The sequence below is a fragment of the Rhipicephalus sanguineus genome, chromosome 8 (genome assembly GCF_013339695.2).
Source record: "Rhipicephalus sanguineus isolate Rsan-2018 chromosome 8, BIME_Rsan_1.4, whole genome shotgun sequence".
In the NCBI taxonomy this organism is placed as follows: Eukaryota; Metazoa; Arthropoda; class Arachnida; order Ixodida; family Ixodidae; genus Rhipicephalus; species Rhipicephalus sanguineus.
The window spans coordinates 6651729-6663655 of NC_051183.1; the positions used below are offsets into that span (position 1 = coordinate 6651729).

An 11927-nucleotide genomic window follows, 5' to 3' on the forward strand; every position below is an offset into this window, starting at 1 on the left:
CATTGAGACGCAATTTACATCACGTGCCCCAATTAAAAATCAACTTTATACCTCAATCGAAAGCAAATAAATAGTTCTTCTCATACGGCAAGTTTTATCATTACAATTTTTGTTTTAAGGAAGAAAATAATTTTTTAAGATCCCCACTGACGGCTATCTTCCCATTTGGTTATACGGCAGCTTCCTCATTAAAGTTCCCCATAGACGTTGATGGGGAAATTCAAAAATTATTTTCTTCCTTAAAACAAAAATTGTAATGATAAAACTTGCCATATAAGAACTATTTCTTTGCTTTCGATTGAGGTATAAAGATGAATTTTAATTAGAGCACCACATAGTGTAAATTGCTTTTCAGTGTGGACCAAAATGATGATTTTCTCAAGTTTGCGATTTTTTCTCGCAAAATTGAAAAGCAGCAGTGGTCTGAATAATATTTTCAACGCAAAATATACCTTTTTGTAGAGTAAGTATTCATTATTCAGATATTCATACATAGCGCAATATTACACAGGAAAAAATGCAAACACAGGACATTTTGGCAAATTTTCTGGAGGCGTTTGTGGCAGAAAAATTGCACTAATATTATTGAGCTTCGAACACCTTACACAAACACCTTTGCTTAGTAAGAAAAACAAATTTGGTATTAAAGCAAGCAACGATAACTCAATATAATTTTTCTGACAAACCACCACTCGGACGACCTTCTGCGAAATTGGGAAGGCTCCCATGTGACCAAAAAATTTTTTCTCTCCGAAATATTCTAGCGAATCGGTGTTTTGAATGCAAGAAATCAGCACGATTTTTTTCGAGAACATTTGAGATGGTCGCCTGGGACGTTTGGCGTGGAATGACCCTATATAAGAATTATTGTGCGTAGCTCAAATTCATGAGCAATATTGCTTGATTCTGTTACTTGCCTGGTTTTTATAGAAAAAAAGATGATTTTATTGTCGTTGGAGCCCTTCCTGGTCTTCACATGACACTTCAAGCAGTTCATAAAAACCAGGTGATCACTACATTCATGAGGTAATGCTGGGAAACTGGCAAACTTGCTGCCCAGTGGAAATGGGCATCAATAGGCATAAATTGTAGCCATTCCTAGACTAGGCAAACCGCAACCATATCGACAGCATTGTTTGTGGGCATACTTCTAGAGCTTGCCCTGCTTAGCAGACTGCAGGATTACATGGAGTAGCAGAATCACTTTTCCACTTTTATGTAGAATCTTTTAGCAGAATCTTTTTTCCACTCAGTATGACTTGCAATACGGGAGCGTGTGGCCTCATGAGTTCAAAGATTGCGCATGGGTTCAACGTGTATTCATTTCAGCAACTAAATTATATTTTCTTATTTGGAATCATCCCCGAGTGCGAGAACAGCATTTAGTTATGGAAATAAGGGCTAGTGGAAGCCATGGCCAGTCTTTGAACTCATGATACCACGCGCTCCCGTGATGCAAGTCATATTGAGAGTGACTGTACATCTTCCGCCGCCACTTGTCTTGCTCCAGTTATATATCCAAGCACTTAAGATCCTGATCACGGTAGGCCAAGGGTGATATGTACCCATGCAGGTGTATCCAGTGCCAAGCGAAAACCTGTGTAAGAGAGATGATGACACCTAGTTGCCATGAATAAGAACAAGAACGCAAGTCAGTATGCAAGGCATACGAACGGGCACTTGCACTAGCTCAGTCAGAAATATCTTACTGCTCAGCACACTTAAGGACACAGGGTAGGGTAAAAGTTCTTAAAAAATCGAAATTTGGTTTTTTCCTTCTTTGCAATGCTAGGGCCTTAACAATATACAGTGCCCCACAAATTTTTGTGCGCTTTGAGCCAAAAAGACTGGGTTTTCCAGACCAACTAACGAGCAGCCAAGCCCCTTTTCATCAGATGGTGCACAGCCCGAGCTTTCTGCCTCAAGTGAATTTTTTAAACACCGAAACTGGCAGCTGCCCTGAGCTTAGCAGGTTTTAAAAAAAGTATTCCGGCTACCCATAGTGCACCTTTTTGAACACTTGAGGCATTTTGCTGAGTTCACTTGCCTTGTCTGTGTGAGACATGCACGGAGACGCGGTTCTGTGCATTTATTTTTAGTTTAGTTGCGCCTTTGTTAATTTTGTTGAGATGGCAAAAGATATTCTCGTGTTGACGAATAAAATAAACTGTTCAAAAAGAGCACACAGAAACAAGACCAAGAGCGTGCGAGCACTTCAGCAAGTAAGCTTTGTTTGTCCTCATTACGCGTCGCCGCAAGGACAAAATGTTATCTGTAATGACAATGGCTATGCTCTCATTGATGTGGAGCTTCTACAAACCGTGAATACGAGTAACTGTGGCACTTGTCGAGAACACAATAGATTGTGTTCTTTGGAATGGAAATCCGCAGAACTGCCACCTTTGAAACCGTTCCAGCTTTCAAAGAGGCCTGCATCACCCTAAACGTTCTCGAGGTTGTTTAGCACATCACTAAGGCACAACACTGTTATATGGTTGGGTGAGTTTATCAGTTGCATTGACAACTGATAAGAAATGCTTAAATGTTCTTGGATTCTACTTTATTGTACAGAATTATACCTGTCTAGGAATACTTTTGCCTGAATCACTTGTAGTGTACTTTCAACTGCTATAATGTTCATATTTAAAGAAAAGCAGCGCACAAAAAGACGGAGACAAAGAAGAGAAGCACACACAGCGCTGCACTCACAACTCAACGCTGCACTCAGCGCTGCACTCACAAGTCAGTTGTGAGTGCAGCGCTGTGTGTGCTTCTCTTCTTTGTCTCCCGTCTTTTTGTGCGCCGCTTTTCTTTAAATATGAATATACACCAACTCGCCCAACTTTCTATTCTGTTGCTATAATGTTCTTTCGCAAGGCTACACTTATACCATAGTATCAGTTTCTGTCTTTATTGTGATGCTACTGGTACACTAAATAAAAATGCTTGATCTTTGCAGGACACCACCTGGAGCAAGGTGTCCAAATTTCTACACGTGTTCCACAAGAATGCAGTGAAAATTTCAACAAAAGATGGGCATGGCACAAAGGAACAGGAAGAATTTTTTTTTGTGGACAAACAAACTGCTGTTATAAAACCTAAGGCAAAATGGTATCGCCTGCCAACAGAGCCACCAGACACACTTTGCTGCATCTGCCTTTTCAGGATCAATAAAGACTTTCCAGGGCTGTGAAATATTGAATATGTTTGTGATGTTGCTCCGAAAAAATAAACGTCAGTTGAAAGTTAGTGCCTGTGTCGTCTCACTTGCCTGTGTCCCTGTATGTTATCTGCGCTATTCCACAATGCTAGTTTCTTTGTTTCATACAACCTGAATGAAAACCAACAGGTAATGAAGCCAAGGTAAGTATAGGGAGTGTTAAGTGTACTATTTCCGTAATAATTACGATAGAAATGTGAAGGAAGTAAAGTGGACGAAATCACAATTTGCAGCTGGCAGGGACTGCACCTGCAACATTTGTATAGTGCATCCATAGGTCAGCAAAAAATGTGGAGCTCACTCAGACTCGCTCATGGAATATATTTTGACCTTAGAGCTCACTCGGACTCACCAAAATTTTCCTCAACCGGACTCACTCCGACTCAGACTAATTTTTCTCAACCGGACTTACTAGGACTCAAACTCACCTAAATATTACTCACTCGGACTCGGTCAGACTCAGGTTCACAGCTCGATCTGAGTCTGAGTGAGTCGACTCATTAGTCCGTTAGCGTATAACTAGCTTTTTCGATCAGGATGTCAATGCACTTAAACATCCATATCTCGCATAATCGGTGCTCTATGATACATACTTTGATCTCATACCTTCATATACAAGTTATCAGTGATTGCAATCCAGTAGGTGTATTTTTATTGCAAGATATTAGTCACACAAGCTATTTTAATCAAGTTCCTTTGAAAAATGTTTCAAGGGGGGGGGGGGTTGTCAAGGGGGGCACGCCTCTGATCAATAAATAATGAGCTGGTGTATGAACACTAGTGCGTTGAAGTATATGTGAGTAGAAGTGAGTATCAATGGGAGCCATCATAAGGACGATAGTAATGCTGAAATAGAGTAGTTATCATCATAGGTCAGCAAAAAAATTTTGGAGCTCAGTTATATATGTTGTGCTTAGGGCTCACACGGATTCAGACTCGCCAAAATTTTCCTCAACCAGACTCACTCGGATTCTGACTCGCTAATATTTTTCCCAACCGGACTCACTCGGACTCACGGCTCAATGCGAGTCTGAGTGAGTCGACTCATGAGTGAGTTTGTCGACCTATGAGTGCATCCAATGCTCCACTAATTGAGCTATGGCAGCAGTCATCCTCCTGTACATTTTATCGGGTATTTATGTGCATGCAAACATCGGAGTATTAGTCAGCGTCGCTCACAGCAATGATGGCGAATGCGGAACATTCTTTTTCCTAGCTGGCATCACGTAGCATGCGCTATGTGACCCCAGCTTGGAAAAAGAAAAGAAGAGTGCTGGAAGAAAAAAGAGCACGGGAAGCACTGCTCAAGCAACCGCACTTTTTCCAGAACTTAAACTGTGACTTTCTATTATGTTCCTTTTCATTCTGAGTCATGGAATGTGCAATGTGCATGGCACATCTGCAAGCTTCGTCAGGAGGAGGAAAGTCAGCCAGTCGGCATATTGGAAAGAGCAATCAACGTTCTTTCATAAATATTGGTGCAACTCAGTGAAAAGAGTTAGATCCGCCTTGTTGGCGGACAATCGAGCATCGGTATCAGTCAATTACGTTTTGTAGCAAGCACCTATTAATGCAGGAAATGCAGTACGTAGTCTTGTCTACTGCTTGCCTGCACATAGTATTGACATTGCTTCCATGTAGTCTTACTTTGAGTCTACGTTTGTTTGTTCCAACTCAAATTGTATACACCTCTCTATACGTCAGCTAGGATTGCAAGGAGCATAAAAAACATGGTTGATCCCCCCGTCATAGGAATCTGTATAACAAGAAAGTAAAATGCGTCTTTACAGAAGTAGTTGAATGTTTACTGTACATTGATATAAGAGAGCTTGCAAAATGTTTATTGGTGTTTGGCAGCTATAGCACCGTTTAACATGGATGCACCGATGTCGACGCTTAGTAGCACATCTCCATTGTGACGACTAATGTCCATGATCAACGATTAGACAAACCTTTGTGGTAGCTGTAGCAGTTAATGGGGAGAGCGTATTCGAAGAAAGCGGTGTGACAGCCAGAAGAGCATTGCTGATTGGGTGCAGAACTTGGACTTGGGACGTAAACTTGGGCTCTTTAACATGCACCATCCCACTGCATGCTAAAGAGTTAATGAACACCAGGGCGGGACTAGAGGGAAACGCAACACACCTCATGTCTACCCTCAAGCGCGGCTGCGATTTTTCTAGGGGTGAGCGTAAGTGGGTAACGCGTTGTTACAGCCAGGCAAAGCAGGCGCACATCGCAGAGCTATTTTCACTATGGATGGATGCTATGAGAGAGGCCAAGGCTTGGGTTAAGGTCGCCACCTCGTGGTGTGTTATGGCGTTGACAAAAATGCACTTCTTCTATTGGAAATGCACCGAATGGAACAGAGGCGCAGCAACGACGCGCTGCTGAAGCTAATCGCAGAGGCCACGGTCATAATGCGTTATTTTCACCTTACTGCTCCCAGACGGCAACCAAGAGCACTACGAGAGGAAAGTGTGAGATTTAAAGGGCGTGTTTGTAAAGCCTCCAGAGTGTGTGACAGTGACGCAGTGGATAGTGTGCCCGGCATCTTTTGTCACGGAGCGTGAGGGCGTGGGTTCGACTCCCATTGATGGAACTTTTTACTTTAAATTTTGCTTTGCCATCTGATCGTGTGCATTTTTTAAATGTCATTTCAGTGACGAAAATACGTCACTGAAGTGTTGGTGGATCCCGGCATAAAACACTTTAGTGCTAAAACTTCTGAACAATACTTGAATGTAGGATAGTTATGTCCAATAAACGGAACAAAAGAACCAGAATGAAGATACTGACACATAAAATTTGCCTTTTCACCAAGACGTTACCTCACAGAAATTTACACCAGACTTTTGTTCATATCAGAGTTGCACTTACCTCGTGTCATCTTGGGGTTAGCAGGCTCTTGCCACAGTAGTCATAACGCAAAAGAACAGGTTTATAGAGATAAATGATTGCAAGATAGACCAATTCTTAAAAAAGCTGTTTGCTTTTAAAACCGTAATGGCTCCGGTTACCAGTCATTGAAATGCAGTCGCTAAGAAAAGTTTTCTTGCTTCTGAGAACACTACAGCAACGTTTTTCAGGCGAATGTTTTGCATAGCAGCACATCTAAGCGCACACAAATAAGGACAGAAGGAGGTGAGGACAACACAAGGGCTTACTTCCAACTAATCATTTATTTACAAAGCAGCACAATATGAATGCTTTCGTTCATGATCACCACAAGACAGAAATGCCAATATCAGGTGAACATGCTCAGAAGCTGCGTTTGCTTAGATAAAATAATGGAAGGTGCGCTGCCGCACAACTGACCTGCCATGCTAATCATGCTCACCGTTTTCAAGTAGGAAATACAATCCATACTGTCATGCTTCCACGCATGCATAATAGATCGCAACGCCTAAAAAAGATTGGAAACTGCAGCAGTATCAGAGTGGTGTTTTCTGGCCCCGAGAAGTTGGAAAAGCTTTGCCAAATTACTCTTCCATGCAAGAAAACGAAAGAGCCATCCAGTACCAAGCATTGGGACCCATTTGTATCGTGTATCTGGAGTGGTATATGAAGTTCCCCTATCGCGCAGTTTCAGCTATATCAGCCAGACAGACTTGTAGGTGTCTGAACCGAAGACTTCAGGAACACAAGAGGAAGGCGGGGAGACAGCAATCTTCCTGTACATTGTCATGAGTGCAGGTTAAGGAATAGGACGCCTCATAAACCACTGTATAATTTGTGCCAGGTAGCAGTGAGAAATAAGACAAGATGTCAGGAAGATAGTCGAAGCTGATTTGGTTGACAGGCGGGTCAGTCGTGAGTCAGTGCACCTTCCATGTATACACTTGATGCCGGCATTTCAGTCTTGTTTCGTCATGAGAGAAAGTGTTCATATTGTGCAGTTTTGTAAATAAATGATTAGTTGGAAGTAAACCCTTGTGTTGCCATCATGCCCCTCAGTCCATGTTTGTGCACACTTAAGTATTTCGATCTGATAGCACTGTTTGGCAGCCAAAATGTTTTATGCCTTGAGGTTACTGCAACAATTGTCTGTGTCAAAAAAAAAAACAAAAGGTTATTCTTATTGATCTTCCTGTTCCTTTGTGTGACGCCTACCTTTTCTTGGGGTCTCACTGCATCGTTGTAGAACACTTGTAGAAATTTGGGTACCCTTGCACCATTGTACTTTTCAGGACATGACCTGCAAAGATTGTGTTTCTTTTTACTATAGCAGCAGTATCATCCTCATTTCTTCTGGAAACAACAAACGCGCGAGTCTACAAACACATTGACTGTTCTTTGCACAGCTGTACGCGTCACAATCGAACATGCTTTTTCGGCAGGACACATAAGTGTTACGGCGAATGCCCCAAGCGACCAAGATTGCGGAGTCCCCTACACAAGGCAAACTTTAATTTGTTAATACGTAAAGCGATACATACAGCGGCATCATCGTGCTCCAGGCAAGAATTACGAGGTAACAAAAGCCAAAATATAAGGAGAACACGGAAACAAAATCCAGTCACGAAATTAATAATATATATGGGGAAGAACCACTACTCTGCGCAGCAACCGAACAGAATCAAAACAAATTACTGGGCCGGAACAACAGCGCGAGCAGGCAATGCAGGCTGGCACACTTTCACATACCTTTGGTACCACGCATCGTACCGTTGGGCTGAGTCCACGATCGATGGTTCACATTCTTCGCCGCTCCCGTCTGCCACAGACTTCGAAGATCCCACGTTCGCAATATGCGCGAGCAAAGCGATGGGCCGTGCCGGCGTCGCGCGATAACGCGCACCCATTTACACAACACCCACGGGCGTTGACAACACCACAGAACACTTATAGACAACACCACAACACCAAGCTAGTACACTATAACTTCTAGAACACTGTAACTGTAACCAAACTGACCGCGCTACCGCCGCCATCACAGCGCGCAGAAAAAATCGGCGTACGATACAGCGGCGCGGTCGGTAGCCGCTGTCGTCCACCGCCGTTGCTATGGTATGACATCAGAGCGTCCTGTGTTGGAAGCAGCCAATCGCGTGCCGGCCTGGTTGCTAGCTCTGTATTCACTAGATCCTCAATATGCGCGCCCGGGAACAGTAACCTGCGCCGTACCGCTTCGTGGTTCTCGCCACAGATGAGACTCGATATAACGAAGTGATGACCGCGCTCGAATTATTTCGTTCGATTCGGGAATTTCGTTAAATCGACAAAGAGATTTTTCCGTCCTTCAAAATATAAAATTGTAACGCAGACACCCAAAAGCTACCACGGCATTGTTTTCGCCGTCAAACTGTGCCTTCCCGTCTGAAAAATCCACAAGGGCGGCATTTCAAGGGGGCTAAACGATGATGATGATGATAATAATAATAATAATAATAATAATAATAATAATAATAATAATAATAATAATAATGAAAAAAGAACAGCCGTGTTCTTAGATGCACCTCAAATAAACCTAGAGGGTAAAAATTAATTCCCGGCTATAATCGCGTCGTGCTTTTGATGTGTGGAAGCATAGACTTTAATTACATTTTAAAATAAAGCTCAATAAGCAAACTGCTTTATTCCAGTGCAAGTTACGCTTAAATGTTATGTTTGAAAGTTGCAGCGGAAAACATCGAAGAGGCTTATCGAAGTCGTCTTCCTCGTGCAACCTGTTGGCGCATCCGTGCATCACAAAACCATTCACGTCAGCCGACACACGGAGTGGCCATCTCGCGGCCGGTCGCGTATACCAAGGTGCCTCGTTTTCCTTCGTAGCGCAAAGCGATTCGACGTGCTTGAAGATGCGGCACCTCTGGAACATTCGCGTTACACACGTGTTACCTTCTCGACAGTAATTTCCCATCATCTCCGACAGGACGGCGCTGATAGTGTGAAGCTCATTGAGCGCTGCAGCTGAAGTGATTGTTAGCGTTAGAATAGCTCCTTCTTGGGCGAGTTTGTGTTCGCTAAACAATGACCTATAGTCGGGCCTAACTTAACAGGCCCGGAGATGCGCGGCAACCGATCACCTCCGCGAAGAAAGAAATATTCCCGCTCGTGCAATGTTCTCCGAAGGCGGAGTCACCGGCCGCGCGACTCGTGACGTCAGCCGGGAGTGCGCGCCCTTGCGCTGGCCCTTGTGTGCCGTTGAGGAGGAAATGCCTCGTAAGAACTCGAAAATGAAAGAAAAGTCGGAGGAGGAAAGAAAGCGCTTCTTCTCATTTCTTTCCAGCTTTCGCTCTACTAGGTCGTTGTTAGCGTTAGATGTGTGCTTGGACGTGGTTCGATGCGTTTATCTTACAGTGGCGAATATATATGTGAGGAAAAAAGCTTTTCGTCATCAAGTGTGTTTGCCGCTCCGCTGATGATGTGTGCTTTCCTTCGCAGGTTCGTGTTGACCACCCGACAATGGCGGCCACCAGCGACGGGCGGACGAAGCGACTGTCGGTTGCTTGGCGGCTGTACCTGTACGCCCTGCACGGCTACCTCATCGAGGTCACCTTCACCGCCGTCTGGGATCTTGTGGTGTTCGGAAGCCTCGAGCTGCGCGGTTTCAGCAGCGTCTGGAGCCTCGCCATTTATTCCATCTCTTGCATCGCCATGGAGAAGATCAACGGCTTGCTGCAAGGGCAGGCGCTTGCGGCTAGAGCGTTGGCTCACACTTGCTGGATCTACGCGTGGGAATTTACCACGGGCTCCTTCATCAGGGCTTTGGGATCCTGTCCCTGGGACTACCGGGACTTCCGGTTCAATTTTTGCGGTTTGGTGACGCTAGAATACGCGCCACTTTGGTTCCTGTGTGGATTGCTCTTCGAACTGCTCCTTCTGCCCAACGTGAACAGTCTGGTGTGGACGTGCGAACAAAGTGACTCTGCAGTGCAGACGAGGGATGGCGCATCTGTACGCGCCCCGAGGAACGGATACATCACGTGGAAGAGAGAATAGCTAAAGGGAAGCCACCTATACCGCTGCTGGTGCAAAGTGTTGGGAGCGACGTAATCGTTCAACTTGTATTTCTGACAAGAACGTTCATGCGCTCATACGAAAACATTTCTGACACGTTGCAGTTGGACGTTGCAGTTGCAGTTGCGTCCAGCCTTGCTCCACATGCGTCGTAATTCGATATCCCCTGAAGGTGATATGTTAACTGACAAGCCACAAGACTAAACAATTATCCTGAATTGGTCCATAGGCGTGGATGCTACAGACCGGAGCAAATGCAAGGTGTTTTTTTTCTTCGACTTTCACTCTGGCACTCCGGAACACGTCTGACTTACTGTCTGTCCGTAATGCCTCTTAGTCTAGTAAAGAGTACAAAAAAAAAAGGCAGAACAAGGGTCCACACCGGAATTTCGATGGCACAGCTGAAATGCCCTGAGAATATGTCAGATAAAACTACAATACTGCGCAGCCTCAACACACAAAGTGAGGTGGTTGAACGTGTGACTGACTTAGGCGAGTGCAAGATATGAACTTATCATAACACGTCATTGTTTCATGAAACTAACGATATTTTTTTTTCCTTGACAGCTACGAGAAGCCCCGAACAATAACCGATCATCCATTCCTGAGGGGTGTACTTTTGGATATGTCACCATCGTACAATTATGTACGCCTGTATCTACACGGCATTAGGTTCTCGGTTATATAAGAAATGAGAGCTAGCAGTCTGCTTATTACGCTAACTGGCCTACACAGCTTATGGCCGGGTGTGTGACCCGCGCCACTCAATACTCGACAATTCATGCCGCGAGTTTTGTGCACGTCTTGACTTCTTTCACGGTGTTCAGCACTGTCAAGGCTACAGGTCCTCTTAGCCAATAGGAAGGGCGATTAGCCCCTCCACATGTATTCATCGGCGTCGCGTCGTCTGCTCAGCGTCTCCCTGGCGTCTGCTCACGCGCGTAGGGCGAGTAAAGCGAACAGACGGCATCACTGAAAAAGGAAATGACTGCACCCACCCCAGCTGGTGCCATCCGCTTCGAATTTATCGAGTCGTCATCGTGCGCTGTGTGACCCGTAAGTTACAAACTGACGCTTGTATTTGCTTTAGATTAATGTGCTGATGCTTCGAGAGCAATGTATTCGTGAGTATATTGCGCTAATTTTAAGAACCATTATCAGATTCTTGGCGCGTTAGGCTTAGCATGCGTGGCTAAACAAACAGCTGATCTCGCAAATAACGACAAAATGTACCTGATGCTTCGTTTTCAGCGTGAGATGGTACAAAGGGATGTCTAATTTCACCATTTGTTTGTTGCCGCCAGCGCAGTGGGCGAATAGCAAGCGCAAGTTCGGATCGAAACGGGCGGTCGAGGCTGAATGGGCGCTGCCATGTTGATTTGTAACCAGTTACCGACAGTTATTGATACAGAAATTAAAGACACATGACATCCATGCGAACAAGAATAAACATCACGCATCGATGTGACGTAACACGTGCCAAACAAGCGCGAAAGTCTCAAACCTGCCAATTGTCAGATAATTATATCTGGAACTACATTTTGGTGCGCAAGCGTGTGGCTTGCTTACACCCCGTAGCCTTGGTAGTGCTGAACGGTAGTGGTGAGATGGAGTATGGAGTGTGTGGGCTGAGTTAATGAAATTCATAAGTGCATGAGTGTCTGTCAAACATTGTGCCTGTGATAGCGGTTAATCGGTGAAGACCTCTCTGCACTTAATTCAAGAATGACCTCTTTTGAACAAT

The 11927-nt window shown here is 44.4% G+C and overlaps 1 protein-coding gene and 1 long non-coding RNA gene across 2 annotated transcripts in view; one reads left to right on the forward strand and one right to left on the reverse strand.

Annotated features, from left to right (window-relative positions):
• Nucleotides 1-11386, forward strand: part of LOC119401273 (transmembrane protein 229B) — a 33050-nt gene extending 21664 nt beyond the window's left edge. Inside the window, exon 2 of the mRNA XM_037667964.2 lies at nt 9608-11386. Within this exon, the coding sequence (XP_037523892.1) occupies nt 9629-10165 (537 nt within the window). The 5' untranslated portion in view covers nt 9608-9628 and the 3' untranslated portion in view covers nt 10166-11386. The remainder of the gene's footprint in view (nt 1-9607) is intronic.
• On the reverse strand, nt 1201-8224 carry LOC119401274 (uncharacterized). The gene is made up of 3 exons (XR_005185413.2): nt 7868-8224; nt 7334-7418; nt 1201-1597 (listed from the first exon to the last, which is right to left on the reverse strand). It is a non-coding gene; the product is annotated as an uncharacterized LOC119401274 (long non-coding RNA).
• Nucleotides 11387-11927: the final 541 nt, after the last annotated feature.